At 43.0% G+C, this 14,921-nt stretch overlaps 1 protein-coding gene across 1 annotated transcript in view; it reads left to right on the top strand.

The window, feature by feature from the left end:
• Window positions 1-10,790, top strand: part of ntrk2a (neurotrophic tyrosine kinase, receptor, type 2a) — a 58,855-nt gene extending 48,065 nt beyond the window's left edge. The window contains exons 15-18 of the mRNA XM_062562152.1: window positions 172-327; window positions 831-915; window positions 5,792-5,950; window positions 7,485-10,790. Of these exons, the coding sequence (XP_062418136.1) occupies window positions 172-327; window positions 831-915; window positions 5,792-5,950; window positions 7,485-7,670 (586 nt within the window). The 3' untranslated portion in view covers window positions 7,671-10,790. The remainder of the gene's footprint in view (window positions 1-171; window positions 328-830; window positions 916-5,791; window positions 5,951-7,484) is intronic.
• Window positions 10,791-14,921: the final 4,131 nt, after the last annotated feature.

Here is a 14,921-nt window from a genome sequence, read left to right as displayed (position 1 = left end):
ATAGACCAAGCAGATTGTACCGTCAAAGTATCGTCTCGATTTTGAGTCCATCTTCGACTTCTGTCTCAAAAGGGTATACAGTATTTTACATGGTTGAGTAACCCCTGCCATGACTCCTGCAAAAAAACATGAACAGGCTCACAAGACTATTTAGCATCTGTCTCCTTGCAGGGCTCACGGTCCGGATGCCGTTCTGATGGCGGAGGGCCAAACCACCCGACCTGTGGAGCTGACCCAGTCTCAGATGCTGCACATCGCCCAGCAAATAGCATCTGGCATGGTTTACCTGGCCTCACAGCACTTTGTGCATCGCGACCTGGCAACTAGGTTAGTCTGTGACTCAGTGACACCTTTTGCTTCTCATTGCTTGTTTGCATGGGCTGAATAAACATTAAACATCATTTAAACAGATACGTGAATTTAGACACTTCTACATTTAAGAAGAAACTAATATTTACCACGTGAAAACGTGGCCCATCGTTATGAAATACCTGCTATCATTTCCTTTTGTTGTCCTTATTCATACGATTGATCTATTCTTGACAAGTTCAGGCATTTGCACATGATTTATTACGTAAGGTAATATTAAAAACAAGAATGGACATTTGTAAAACAGCAGCTATCAATTGTGTATTATTGACTGATGAATTCATTTCCTCAATGAGTGAGGGGAATACTGAATGATTCTCTTATGGCAAAACAACACAAAAGGTATGTGAAGCAACAAATATTATTCAAAAAGGAGAAAGTTCCAATACGGTAGAGATGAATTTCCTGTGACTGTGAAACGGTACAAAGTGTGTTCTGCGGTTGTGTCTGTTGTTCAACAGGAATTGCCTGGTGGGCGAGAACCTGCTGGTAAAGATCGGAGACTTTGGCATGTCAAGAGATGTCTACAGCACGGACTACTACAGGGTAGGTGTATGTGTCGATATCTTTTATGGCCCTTTTTTAGCTTCACTCTTCCCTCCTGCATGGATCCCTCTGCTCCCACCCTGCATGGGCATGACTGACGTGGCTGAGTGAGAAGCGTATCATGCTAGAGCAGAGCAGTGATATTGAACTTCATGTAACAGCAATGCCGGATGTAATCGAATGTAAAGGAGGAGAGGTTAAGTGGCATGCTTTGTTAGGTCGCACTTTGTGTAAAATAAGGGTTGTTTGTGTGTGTAACTGAGGGCTAAAACGCACAATTTGCTGGAAACGCATTTTACAATTTAATGTATTCACTATGCTTTTATTATGCAGGTGTTCATTTTTATGTCGCTGCTTTTCACCAGAGACGGGAAGAGCAGAGAGCTGCTTCGCAAACACTTATATATTTGAATATATTCCTCTCATGAAAACTAAACAAGGAAATTAATAGAAAGAAAACATCTTAACCTTAAACCACTCTGACAATGACAAGCTGATTTATGGGATTTTGAACATTATACATATAAATATTACATATAATAAATTATATATTAGTTTTTGTAAATGATATGTGAGTGCATTATTTGTGTGTGTGTGTGTGTGTGTGTGTGTGTGTGTGTTTGTGTGTGTGTGTGTGTTGCAGGGGCATTTAGCAGCTGCACTAGGAGTGTTAAGATAACTCAGGGCTATTAGAGACAGCTGAGAGGTTTTACCAGCGTATGCTGTGCAGTAATCTGTCACCTTTCCAAAGGCCAAAAACTAATAAATTGGACGGATGGATGGATGGTGTCTATCTTTTTCTCCAGCCCTTTCCTTTACACTGTGATAATGACAGAAAACTCAGGAACTGTTTTTTGGATAGATGGAAAACACACATTTTAGTTGAGTCTAGATAACATTTATATATCCAATTAAATTCCATAATCCCAATAAGTGCAGCATCTTTCATGATCTAAACCATAATAATGAAAAGGTACAAAAATACAAGATTCACAATCCTTCCAAATCTGAAGCATGGAAAATTGACTCTTTGATTCTTTGTTTCTTGCACACTGTGGAGATTGAATTTGAAACAAGTAGTTATTTTGGCATTAACATAAACACGTTAAAAAATAATAATGTTCTCTGACTATTCCTAAATGAAGGGACACAGGAACCCCCTCCTTTACCTCCTTTAACTCTTCACTAAAGCTAAGCGCCTAGGCTGTAGTCATGGCAACGGGCTAAGGCAGCAGCTGAGAGCCCTGGAGTTGTATCCAACGTTTCTCGGGAAGAAAAGTAATCAGAGAACTTCTGTTTAGTATGCTGAGGCAGTACCAGAGGAAAAGGGGGGTGGGTGGGGGTGGATAGCAGGGTGGGAGACGGACCTGAAAGGAGGGAAAGAACTGGAAATGAGGGAAAGAAAACGGTGAGGGGAGAAAACAAGACACAAATAAATACCCGAAAGGAGAAAAGGCCGCACTATAGAGCAACATAACTATGCGATCTGCAGGCAAGGCAACGTGTGCACGGCGCAGGAGACGAAGGCACTGCAGCTTCAGACATCCACAGAGCACCATGTCAGAGACAAAGCATCAGCTGACAGAGACGTCGACAGACAACAAAGAACAAGAGAGGTGCACCTTCACCAGTAGAGAGAGGGGGGGGGTGTCTGCGTGTAGGTGAGCGTCTTGGTGGAGGCGTTGCTCCTGCGTCAGAGAGCAGCAGAGATGAGTCAGAGAGTGTGTGTGTGCGTGTGCGTATGTATCTGTGTAAGGAAATAGAAGCAGAGGCATTGAACTGTAGGGGCTGTGGTGACGTCATTGAATTCCTAATCACACAACGAACCTGAGCGGAGCTTCAGATGACAGACAGAATGCCTCCATTCGAACCCCCCCTTGCGACCTTGTCTTGAGAGTTACTTGAGAGGTAAATCGTCCCATCCAAAGCTTATGTTGACACTCTCGTGTTCCATTTCTGGTTTGAAACGATCTGACATGAATTCCTTATTATCTTCAGAAACAAATAGCTCAAGGAACATCTCAGAATTAAGCCCAGTAGCAACTGTAGGAATTAATCAAAATACCATCACCAAAATATCAGTCATTTCACGCTTTCTGGGCCGGGCCAGGAGAGTAAGTGATTTCCTTCATGGAAAAAAACAAAACCAACACACATCCGCACGCACTCACTCACACACACACTCACACACACACACACACACATACATAGACATAGAAAGAGTTGTTGTTTCCATAGCAACGCAAAGGACAATTAAGGTAGGGTTCCTGAGTAAGAGTGGGTAGAGTTAGTGTCATCAGCCCCTCCCACACCACATCCCATAATACTTTTTTATTTTTTTAAACCAGTGCCGTTGCCATGGACACCACAGCCTCCAGGAGGTCACTACAGAGAGCCCACGGCCCTTCTCCGCTTTACTTATCCTTCTTTTTGGAGGCTTTCCTGGAACACTCAGTGGCAGTGGTCTACTGCTGAAATAATGCATATTTATTAGATCGAGAGGGAGAGAGACAGGCAGGCGGGCTTAGAAATGGTGAGGGAGAAGAAGGGAGAGAGATTGAGGAGGAGAGAGAGAGAGAGGGGAACAGCAAAGGAGACAAAGACTGACGACGAAGCCACTGACAGCAAAGTGGAAACAGAGCAAGAGCTGATGACAGAGTGAGATTCTCTGCTCAGTGAAAATCTCTGCAAGCCTTTTTTCCTTTAAATCGGGGCAATGGCTAGAATATTTACTCTGAGGATTTCCCTTCCTGCTTATTCTTTTGTTTTCTCTCCTCTGTTTTCTCTTTCTAGTCAGCCTCGTTAGAGCATTTTTTAACAGGCTGCCCATCACCCTCTCATACATACTCACATGAGAGAAATGTAGCCCTGTGGTTCAAGCGCACAAAATTAATATTTCAGACCTTCAGGGGAAATGATCAGCCATGATGAATAAAACAAATATACATAAGATGTATGTGGGAAGGTACAGAGAGCATGTGCTTAAATAATGTCTAAATATACGTATATAAAGAATACAAGATAAAACAAGATCTATATCTGACCCTTTTATACAGTTTTTAAGCTATTTTCTAGGTTGTGAAATACATTGTATTGCCAATCAATTTCCAGTTTAAAGCCAGTATTTGCAAATACATCCCCTACATTGTTGGTCCCTCAGTCCCTCTGATCTTAGTAACTATGACTACCTGCTATTTTTAAATAATTCATTGAATCATGGAACCTTTACATCAAAAGAAAAAAAAATTGAGGAAGTTGCTGTAGCATCACGAGCTGTGACATGCCTTCCAAAACAATATATAAATATATAATATACTTTTTTAGTTTATATATATATATAAAACGTGTTTATTAAAGGTTGCTCTTCTCTTCTTCTGAGTTGCAAACCTCTCAATGACCTTCTTATTGAAGTCAAGCTTCTCCTCCATGGAGAGCAGAGCCAGAGCATCAAGGCAATCCTCTGTCACGGTGCTTCTCAGGAAGGAAAAGGCTGCTGTCAATACCCGCCACGTGAAAGCTTGGGGCAAAACCAAGGTGGCCCCAGGTTGAGTCCATTTAAAGATGCCGATCGCCTAAGTTTGTTTGTCACACATTTATTTATTTAATCGACAATTGGCTAAAGTGCTTCTTGGACCCGCTGTCTGCAAGCAAACTTGAGATTGCCCCTAGCACAGCTTAAAGGCCCATGAAGACAGGGAGGGGCAGGAAAACCATTCATTTTACACAGATATCATATTCTACAAACATTACTGCGTACATTGCATATTTCAGAAACCCATTTAATAACGTAGTGTTATCCATCTTCTCTTCTGTTATCTATGGTGCACATTGGACATGCAAATGAGATCTAGAAAAACCGGCAGCAAGACACAACATTACAGGGAAAAAAGCCTGGTGGGCCTGGTGATGAAGAGTTGAGGGCTGCGGACATGTTTCCCAGTGAACCTAATGGCTCTCTAGCAATGGAGTGCAGATGGGTCGGTGGAGTCATGTTGGAAGGAGAAGTGAGCAGAGGCTCAACATATGGACTACATGGCTTTAATTTACCTTCTCTTTGAGCAGGTTTGGAGTTCAAGCTGTGGCATATCTGTCATGCATATCAGTTTCCACGCCCCCAACCTCAATTCAGTAGATTCATCTGATTTGTGCTCAACTGAAAATGGCTGTAATAGGTATTGAATACACGATCCGACAGGCTCCAAAGGCTCAGTAAAGAGAGAATAAAATGGAATGACCAAATGTCTCTCACAGTTCCTGTGACTTATTGTGTGGGGTTCACTGTAGATTTATCCTGACCTCCTCTTCCTCCTAAAGACCTTCTGCTGACACACTTTATCTCACTTAATCCACATCGTGCATCGGGGCTGTTAATCCAGAAACATTCATTTTCAACTTCTTTCATTTTTTGATCAGTAGGTCGGTTGACCCCCTGTTATGAGTGAATACCTAAACAACCTTTTTGTCTGAAGGAATTCAAAGCACGTGCGACAGTTCAGTTCAATCAAACGATACACTGATCAGGAGCGAGGTGGACCACGGCCACACGGACGATGCTGTCTGCTGAGCCGTACCTTCAAATTTACCTCACGGCCTCATTCAGACGACCCGGGAGGTAGTTTTGAGCCGGGAAATGTTTGCAGTGCTACTTTAAATTATGTAATCCTTGTGAGAAATGTGAAAAGCTGCGTACATTTTGAAATGCATGATGCATATTAGAGAAGAACAGTGAAGAACTGGGTGATGAGAATGTGTGGACACTATTCAAAATTCTGTACTTTTTTCTGATGCTCACTCCACACGGTACTGACTTTATTCTCTCCCTCTCTTTGTGTGTGTGTGTGTGTGTGATGTGGATTGTCTAACACCTAACCCAAAGGTCGGAGGTCACACAATGCTGCCAATCCGCTGGATGCCCCCTGAAAGCATCATGTACAGAAAGTTCACCACAGAGAGTGACGTCTGGAGTCTCGGAGTTGTTCTCTGGGAGATCTTCACGTATGGAAAGCAGCCTTGGTACCAGCTCTCCAATAATGAGGTGCGCCATGACGTCATGTGTCACAGGGGTTTTGTGTGTGCAGAAATAACAGGGTTGTTGAGGTGCTTGGAGCAAGTCATTGGAATAAGAGCTCATGTGTGTGTTCTGTGCTCACCTGCACAGTGTGGCTGAGGCAACGCGTGGTTGTTTGAGTGGAAATTATTGTTTTCAAAAGGGCTCCGAAAATGTCTCATGGAAAAAAATTTGGGGTCAAACTCTGTTCCACATATTTTTACATAGGTTTTGCTGCATCAGGGGTTTCAAGACTGTGAAACTCCTTGGAGAAAATGTGTGATTAATCACAAATGTATAGATTAAATTGACTTGATGTTGAGCATACAGTGATAAAGCCACTAGGAATGATGAACAACGTCTCTGAAATGGTTTTATTGAATGTTGCAGACCAAAAAGAAAAAGAGTTAAAGAGCACTAAATACAGTTTAGTCTCACTGAAAAGCTGGAACCAGCTGAGAAATGAGATCTGCTGTGATACCGTGAATCAGTGTGGAACTGATGGATTTCTGCCATTTTAAAACTATAAAAAGGCAAAGAAATATAAATATCTTAAGGACTTATTTGATGTTTATTGACCAAACTGCCCAAAACATGTTAGGGGTATGTACATGTTCTCCATCAGCAAATGAAAATGCATCGATAAAAATAAATATTTAAGAAAGAACTCTTACTAAGGTTCCCTTCACCACACTCAGGGTCTTGACCCAGTTTCGCTTGGACCCTATGATGTCCTGAACTGTGGTTGCAGCTTTCTAACCATGTCAGCAGTCCCTGCTTTTACCCCGATTCACTCTGGTTACATCCACAACAACCTTTGGCCCTTTGCCTGTTTATTCTGTTATGGCTCCTCTCGGCCCAAATCTGGTGCTCAGATTTATTTATTTTTGCAAAGAGAGATATTCATGATTCATCTCCGTGTCTCACACACAGTCACAGAGTGAGTAAGTAGCTTACTAACGATTATGATGATGATTACAAACAGTGTTCTTAATCATTTTAGAGATCTTGATTGTTAATCTTCTTACTTCTTTTTTTTTTCTCCATACATCACATTTCGGAAGACACAGCTGTTTTTTGGAGCTAAATAGACACCATTGAATTGCATTAATTCCTTTACTAAAAGCTGGGTGTATTTAATAGATTAGGAAATTATTCAAGGCTTAATTATAGTAAAATATAGATATTTTGCCAGGCATATTATATACTCTTTGTCTATTGTGCTTTGAGTTTCAACAAGTGTTTAAATGAATGGTCTTTGAGTGTGTACAAACACTGCTTTTAAAGAATTGCATTTGATTTGTCTGGTCGACGGCTCCAGTGTCGTCCGACTTCCAGTAAATCATCTGTTCCTAGTGATACGCAGTGAGGTTAAACCTCCCCACACAGCAGATGCTCCATCATCTTCATCCTGCAAAAAGTTGTGACTTTCAGCTTGAACTGTTGACAAATGGGGGGTTTTTTTTGTTTTTTTTGGAATGTCTGCTGACATTCCGCTCCGTGTCCCTTTCTCCACCCACAGGTAATAGAGTGTATAACCCAGGGTCGGGTGCTGCAGCGCCCCAGGACCTGTCCGAAAGAAGTATACGACCTGATGCTGGGCTGCTGGCAGAGGGAGCCGCACATGAGACTCAACATCAAAGAAATCCACTGTCTGCTCCTCAATCTGGCCAAAGCCTCCCCTGTATACCTGGATATACTGGGCTGAACACAGGCGGAGTGTGTTTCTGTGTATTTGAGGTTGCATGCGTGTGTGTGTGTGTGTGTGTGTGTGTGCCATAGGGTGGAAAGCGGTGACACTTTTGGATTAAATGAAGTGTGTTATTTCTCTGGCAAGTTGTACAGTTATAGCTGTACAGGATGTGAAGCTGTTATCAAACTCTTAGGCAATCAAAAAAAAAAAAAAAAAATCTTCAACTCTTCAACTTAATTCAACCCCTCCCCTCACTCCTTCATGGAGAGACACTCACTATGAGTCATTTAACCTTGTATGGGGGTGAAAAAGTTTATAGATGAAAACTGATTTACAGGACTTAAGATTTGATGACTTCTCGGACAAAGGGAAGTTTCAGAGAAACGCAGCTCTGGGAGGATTTCCGGAAGCTTCAACCGTTTTTTTGCGTGTAAATATGAAGCTGTGTGACGCTCGGTGCTTTGTCGAGACACATAAAGACACTTTGCGTTTTTCCCAGATCGGTCCGTCTGGCTGCACGTCCACGAGCAGTAACGTCAGCGTTCATCCGGAGACATTTGACTACACGGGGACACGGAGGAAAGACCAGGAGAAGCAAACACAACCTGGTTTCACACCTTTGGACGTGTTGTTGGCCAATTTCACACAAAAAAAAAAACAACGCAATCACTCACGACAGAGTGCCTACTGAAGCTGAACTGAACTGCTGGTGAAGAAGGCCGAGGTATTCTACTATACGGCGTAGTTGTGAATCCTTCGACTCTATAAACTTGATCTATAATATCTCCTCATGCAAAAGTCTGATATACATGATCGTTAGCATTTGTTCACTCATATTTGCAAACTGTTATTACGCATTTACTTTAATTGCTTGGACCACAATGCAATACGGCACAGGGTAACATGATGACTACTTTTTTTTTTTCTCCCCTGAAGTGACAGATGCTTCACTTGTGATTTCAAGCGCTCATGTCGGAGGTCAATTGATCCATTTGTCCGCAGCTGTGCGATAATCGGGAGGTCGTGGTTTGGGGGGGGGGGGGGGGGGGTTGTAAAAGTTGCTGAGGGATGCTGGGTTTTGAGTGGTCGGGACCACGGTCAGATGTGTTGGTGACGGCGCAGTTTAAGGTGTGGTTCATTTGGTCAACCCATATTAAATCATCAAGGCTCTCAGCACTCAGACATCCTTGAAAACCACATCTGTGCTGGAGGCGTATGGGAACCCCCCCTACACACACACACACACACACACACACACACAAACACGATATACCTTATCCCGGCAGCCCTGCTACACAAACACATGTTTGAGACACACACACACGCACACACACACAATGAAAGACACTCAAAACGGGACGAGAAGGAAATTGAATTGTGCATGCTTTATTATTTGAGCGGTGCAGTGCTTTAGCTAGGCCCCCGTCCACTGTAATGGTGTAATGTATATTTCATTACGGCCTAATGGGATCCATTAGCAAAGTCTCCTCACAGACATTCAAGACTTATTGTTTTATGGCTGAGAAGGAAGGATAGAGAGGAGAGAAGAGGTGAAGGAGAAGAAAACAGAGGGGGGGGGGTGGTTTGGGGGGGGTGAGGAGCGGTGGAAAGGAGAAATAAGAGAGGTAATAATGCACATTGACAAACAAATAGAAGGAGAAAGGAGAAGCCGGTCGGAGTGATAAAGGTCGGAATGGGTCGTGAAGAGAGAGATGGAGGAAGAGTGAGAAGGGGGGATGGGGGAGAGGAATGAACGAATGTCCTCAGGGAGGAAAGTTACAGCAAACATCTCTCATCGCCGGCCCCCAGATGTTCTGTGAAGCCACAATATCAACCTCCCGCTCCGATCACATCATTCACACCTCCACCACGCACACACGCAGTTCACAGCTTCTTACTGGCAGTCCACAAACGAGCTCAATGATGCACCACGCATCCCCATTGATGAGAACCACTTCACTCACTTACAGAACAGCTCGGATGTGAGGTCCGACACTTCTAACGCCTGGTTTTGAATTTTACTGGGACCTTTTTCACCACACGGCTATTTGAGTTGGCTGTAAATACATCAACATGAACGATGCATCTCATGTGTTGTTTATTAACAGCAGCACTTGATGGTATCGATGTTTGTGAACTTGAAAATGTTGATTTGATTGATTTATAGTATTCTTTATAAATCAAGGAGAATTTTGTATATTTCTTTCTATAACTAATTTTGCCTTTCGCAACAGCAAACTGATATTGACCACTGGTCTAACTGATTATGTTTTAGCTAATGTGTAAGATATCCTTGAGTGTCTGTGTGTGTGTGTTTTTATGTCGGGGTCCCTCCCAACAGCCTGCCCTCGTGGAATAAAAAGGAAAGGTGATGGACGTCTCACCGCGTTCGTAGACTGAGTTTGACCCGGCCGTTGGTGCCGCTGAGAGGATGCGAGTGGGTTGGTCTTGTCCTCCGGCCCTCAGAGTCCATCCCTGCTGCAGCCGAGGCCTCAACAGTCAAAAAGACGCCACACGGTGACGGAGGGTAGCGTGAGGGGGGGGGGCCTCACTGGCGGTCAGTTGGCTGCAAAGTGTTTGTAGCCTGCTGTGTGTTTCTTTTTCTATTTTTTTTTACAAACGGCGTCTGGTTGGACGGCGGGGTTGTTCTCGACGGTCGGGGCCAATAGGAAGCCGGCTGGCGGAGGGGAAGTTTGTTTGGAAGTTATTAGTTTAACAGAGAAAAGATAAAAAAGGAGGAAAAACAACCCCTGCTGTGTGAATGGAAAAGGAGGCACTGACAATCACAGACTTTCTCTTTCTCCCTGAACTTCAGTGAAATAGACTTCCCCACGTTCCTCCTCGATGCTGCCTGCGCTGTACGCGATAGCCCTAAATGTCGGTCCCTAAAAGAGCTACTTTTGCTTTTCTTTCTTTGTGTCACAAAATAACAGCGAGAGGAATGAACAAAAATACTTGTACAAAATGTGAATACGCTGCTGCTGCTAACTGCTTTGTCCGAGACTGTGTCGGTATCTAGAGTGTACTGTTGTCTGCTTTTGTCTTAGAAATGAGGACAGAGAAGTTGCATAGCTGCGTGGGATCTCACTCGTACACAAAACAACACGCAGCACCCCCCCCCCCCCCCCCCCCCCCCCCGGGAATGCAGAGTTTTCTCCAGTGGTGTGTGTGTGTGTGTGTGTGTGTGTGTGTGGAGAAGACTGATTAATGCCAGAGTGAGTCAGTAGGGATCCGTAGGCCGGGTACAGACTCCAGACGAATCCTAATACCAATGCAAAAAAAGATTAATCTGAGTCTTCACAAATTGATTGTTGTTACTGTTCACCAATTTGTGATAAATGGCTTAAACCGGTCGTCTATGGGTTTGTTGTTATGGCAGCTAATATCCGTGGGATCACTCGATTCCTTTTGTGTGACTCAGAAATCCTCATTCTTCTCCACACTGCTCTGTAAAACTAGGGGTTTCACAGCATTTCCGCAATACTAATGGACGCATTATCATAACTATCGCCCCACTACCACAGAAATATCGCTCTGACTTAAACCATGTGACTCAGAGAACACATTCCTTGTGTAGATACACGCCCCAACTTTGAGCGTGTTGTGATTCATGTCACATTTAATACCCCCCCCCCCCCCCACCCACCCCGCCCCCCTCCTCCAAACTCTTCCCACATCACAATCAGAGTTAATAGAGCTGAAATATCTTAAAGGTCATCTGTAAGATTGCCCGTGTGCTCGGATGCTTCTGGAGCCCCTTCGCCCTAAAGAATGTAATACCACAAAAACTGCTCAACTGCTGCAAAAAAAAAAGAAACATGAAACTGTAATTTGCTATATGCAGTATCTCTGTTTTTCAGTATTTCTGTTTTGTCTGCTATTCGTCTCTGTGCTTTGAAGGTTGTGAAGCTGCCGTCGTGGTGGGAGAAAAGGAAGTGGAGGAGTTTAGTTTTAGATGTTCGGCTTATCGTAGGTCCGAGGACGAAACACTGTCATTCTTCTGTACGAAAGAGATGTTGAGATGTTGATTTCTATGCCTAAAAATGCTCCTCAAAGCGAAACAAACAGCTGTACTGCAGAGCACACAAGATAATTAACAGCTGGTCTGATTCAGCTAATGTCTGATTTTGCAAGATGTTTGTTGTTCAGTAAAGCGACATTTCTGACACCACTCATTGGTGCTCTGTGGGGAACACACACACACACACACACGCACACACACACAAACACCAGAGGGAACTTGTACAGTCATACAGTTTTGCCTGGTGGAAATGATCATGGTGAATCATGATGGTAATGAAGGTGACAATGATGATGATTTCTGTCGTGATACAATGTCATTAATAAAAAGTGTTATGTCACACCAAAGGTCCCGCAAATCAATATACTGCAAAGTGATGTGTTTAAGTGTGTGTGTGCTGTATAAAAAAACAGAGGGCAGAAAAAAGAAAATATACCCAAATGAATTCAGTGATGTCGCTGGAGTGTTTGAGTGATGCCAAACCGGCCCTATTCTGTGAATCCCATATTAATCCCAAAATAAGAAAAAAGAACCTTGCTTGGTTTGGAGATTAGGAGCAGGCGTGGGACCGATGCAGGAATCTGTATGAGCAAATTGGACTGGAGACTGCATTCAAATCCCTGATGCAATTAAGTGCTGCTTATTTCTACAAAGAGCCTTGTCTACTATTTATCTTTTAATAAAAACATCATTGGAGAGGAAATGAGAAATGCACAACATTCACCTCGATGCTAAAACACACAGCAGATTTGCCTCTCTTGCTCTTACTACACGTGTGTGTGTGTGTGTGTGCGTGTGCGTGTGCGTGTGCGTGTGTGTGTGTGTGTGAGCGGATGATGAGGAGGAAGGGAAAGCACCTAGACTCAGCACACTGAATGTGTGTGTGTGTGTGCATGAGTGGTAAGCAGTTGGTAGTAGTGCTCCTCTTGATGTACAGTGGAGAATCCCTGCACTCAGCACCTCATAAATAATGCTTTTAATCAACACACACACACCAAGTAAGAGAGGCAGATGCGCTCTATGTCTTGGTGAGACAATCTCAGAAGAAGACATATGGTCTAGTTGCTGAAATTATTTTAAATGCTAGTAGGTGATCTACTAATTTACTTGTCAGCTTACTGTTGTATTGGCATTTTGTTTGCGTATACCCAGAAAATATTACTTCCTTATTGAACATGTTGGAAAATATAAATAGTTTAGTGTACACGAGATGTGTTCTTTGGGTGTCCACATAAGACATGTGAGTTGCATCTTGAGCCATGACTTAATTCTCACTCGTTCACGTCTCGAACTGAGATTACTGAGAAAATAAACATAAATGAAGGGGAACTTGGAGTTAACACCTGGAACAAAAACCTCACTCCGAGTCAGTAGATGACTAGTGAGAATATCATTTAAATATATAAGCCTCCTTCTCTGTCCCACAATATTGTCCCGTTACCCCCATTGACTCACTGACATTTCTTAATTGCATCTGTTTGGAAGTCAAGTAAAATTTAATGGGGAAAGCACTTAATGGTTAAATTCTCAAATGACTGCACAATAACAACACATACATTATAACTGTTTTAACCGGTACGGGTGGCGCTTGGTTCTCTAATGTATCCCTGATGTCATTTCTTTTTACCCAAAGATGTTGGCCACGTCACATGCACTCACATAGAGGGGCAACGCACAACGACTGCATTTTGTTGTACAGTCCTTAGTAACAAAGAATGATCCTCGACAGCGGAGACACGTGTGCAACACATTTGGGAAAATAATCTATGACAAGCCAGTTTTAGACAAGGAAATATCAAGGATTATGTCAACCACAAGTGATGTGAAATGTGATTTGATGCAACAAGCAAAGAAAACAAAGCTCAACTGCATGTTGTGGCGTCCTTTCAAGTCAATATGTCCTGCAATGAGCAGAAGAAAGATGACCGACAGGGAACTGTCCATGACATACACAAAATGATGAGGAGAAAGCACAGCCTTCTATGGTCTTAATAGTGGGGGGAACGGTGCGTTTGCCAGGAATATAGTGAGAGAGGTTACAATTGACCCTGTAATTTAGCAGCAGAAACACTCGGGAATCGTAGCTGGCAACATTCAAGACGGAGTTCGAAGCCCAAACAAGTCTCTTAGATGGGAAGTGAAACAACCCAATGAGTGATATTACACCTGACCTGAGTGACCAAGCCAAGACTAATTTACAGCTACTTTCAGCCTTCATCAGCCTAAACAATGATGGCTGCCAAGACGTGGTTTAGTGTCCCCATCAAGCGAGTTGCACATCAAAGCTTTAGTAATTCGGCCTGTGCCTTAATACTACACTATTATCTGTAGCCTCATCCCGGAAGATCTGAAACGCAGCAGGGAAGAGCGCTTGTAGCTCGGGGGGGGGGAAGAAATGTGTCATTATTACAAAAACACACAACAGAACAATGGCTCCGCGGAGACAATGACGAGCCAAAGCTGCGTCTTAATGACGTGGTCCAATTAGAGCCATTCGAGGGAATGACAGGCCGCTATTATAGTGGTTAATCCCTCGCCGCTGCACCTGCGTGATGACATCATGTGTTTCTCTACCAATGACGGTTTTCATGCGCATGATGTATGGGTGCCCTGCTGCAAATAGCAATACGAAGCATAATGAATGGGGTTGTTAAATTGTATTTAATGTTATTCAGTATAAATCAGTATAAAGTATCAGTGTATTCAGTGTATTTCTGCTCCCCTCCACTCCACCTACTGTTGTATTCCACTTAAGCTTCAACAACACATTATTTTCACAGAAAAAGACATAAGATGGAGGACACTGTTACATTCCTAAAGTCGATGTAGTAGTACCTCAAATTATAGTCGAATACCATAAATATGTCATGTCGGATATACAACAATATATATCGTATAATTTCCAAAAGGACCACAAAACAAAAGTGTGTTGTTCATTTCCTCTAATCTAAGAGGAGAAGAATTTCTCCTGTGTGCTCATAAAGTTAATGTTAATGTATGTTAATGTTTAATCACAGGCAAAATGTTTCCCATTAGTGGCCTTAATCTACGCCACCCAGAGACCCAATCACCTCCCACTTAGAGAGGAACAAACATGTTTAGTTCCTGTAACTGAACGTAATCGTGGCTAAAACCAGATCTCCTACAAAACTAAGTATTAGCAATGTTTCAAAGGGAAAAGGTTGGATTTTTGTCCCGCTGACATCCCCCCTGAGGGCAAAACGGAGAGAAACGTTCTCCTGACA

The sequence above is a fragment of the Pungitius pungitius genome, chromosome 5 (genome assembly GCF_949316345.1).
Source record: "Pungitius pungitius chromosome 5, fPunPun2.1, whole genome shotgun sequence".
Classification (NCBI taxonomy): domain Eukaryota; kingdom Metazoa; phylum Chordata; class Actinopteri; order Perciformes; family Gasterosteidae; genus Pungitius; species Pungitius pungitius.
The sequence above is the reverse complement of the archived record's forward strand: the minus strand, read 5'-3'. Positions and strand labels throughout refer to the sequence as shown.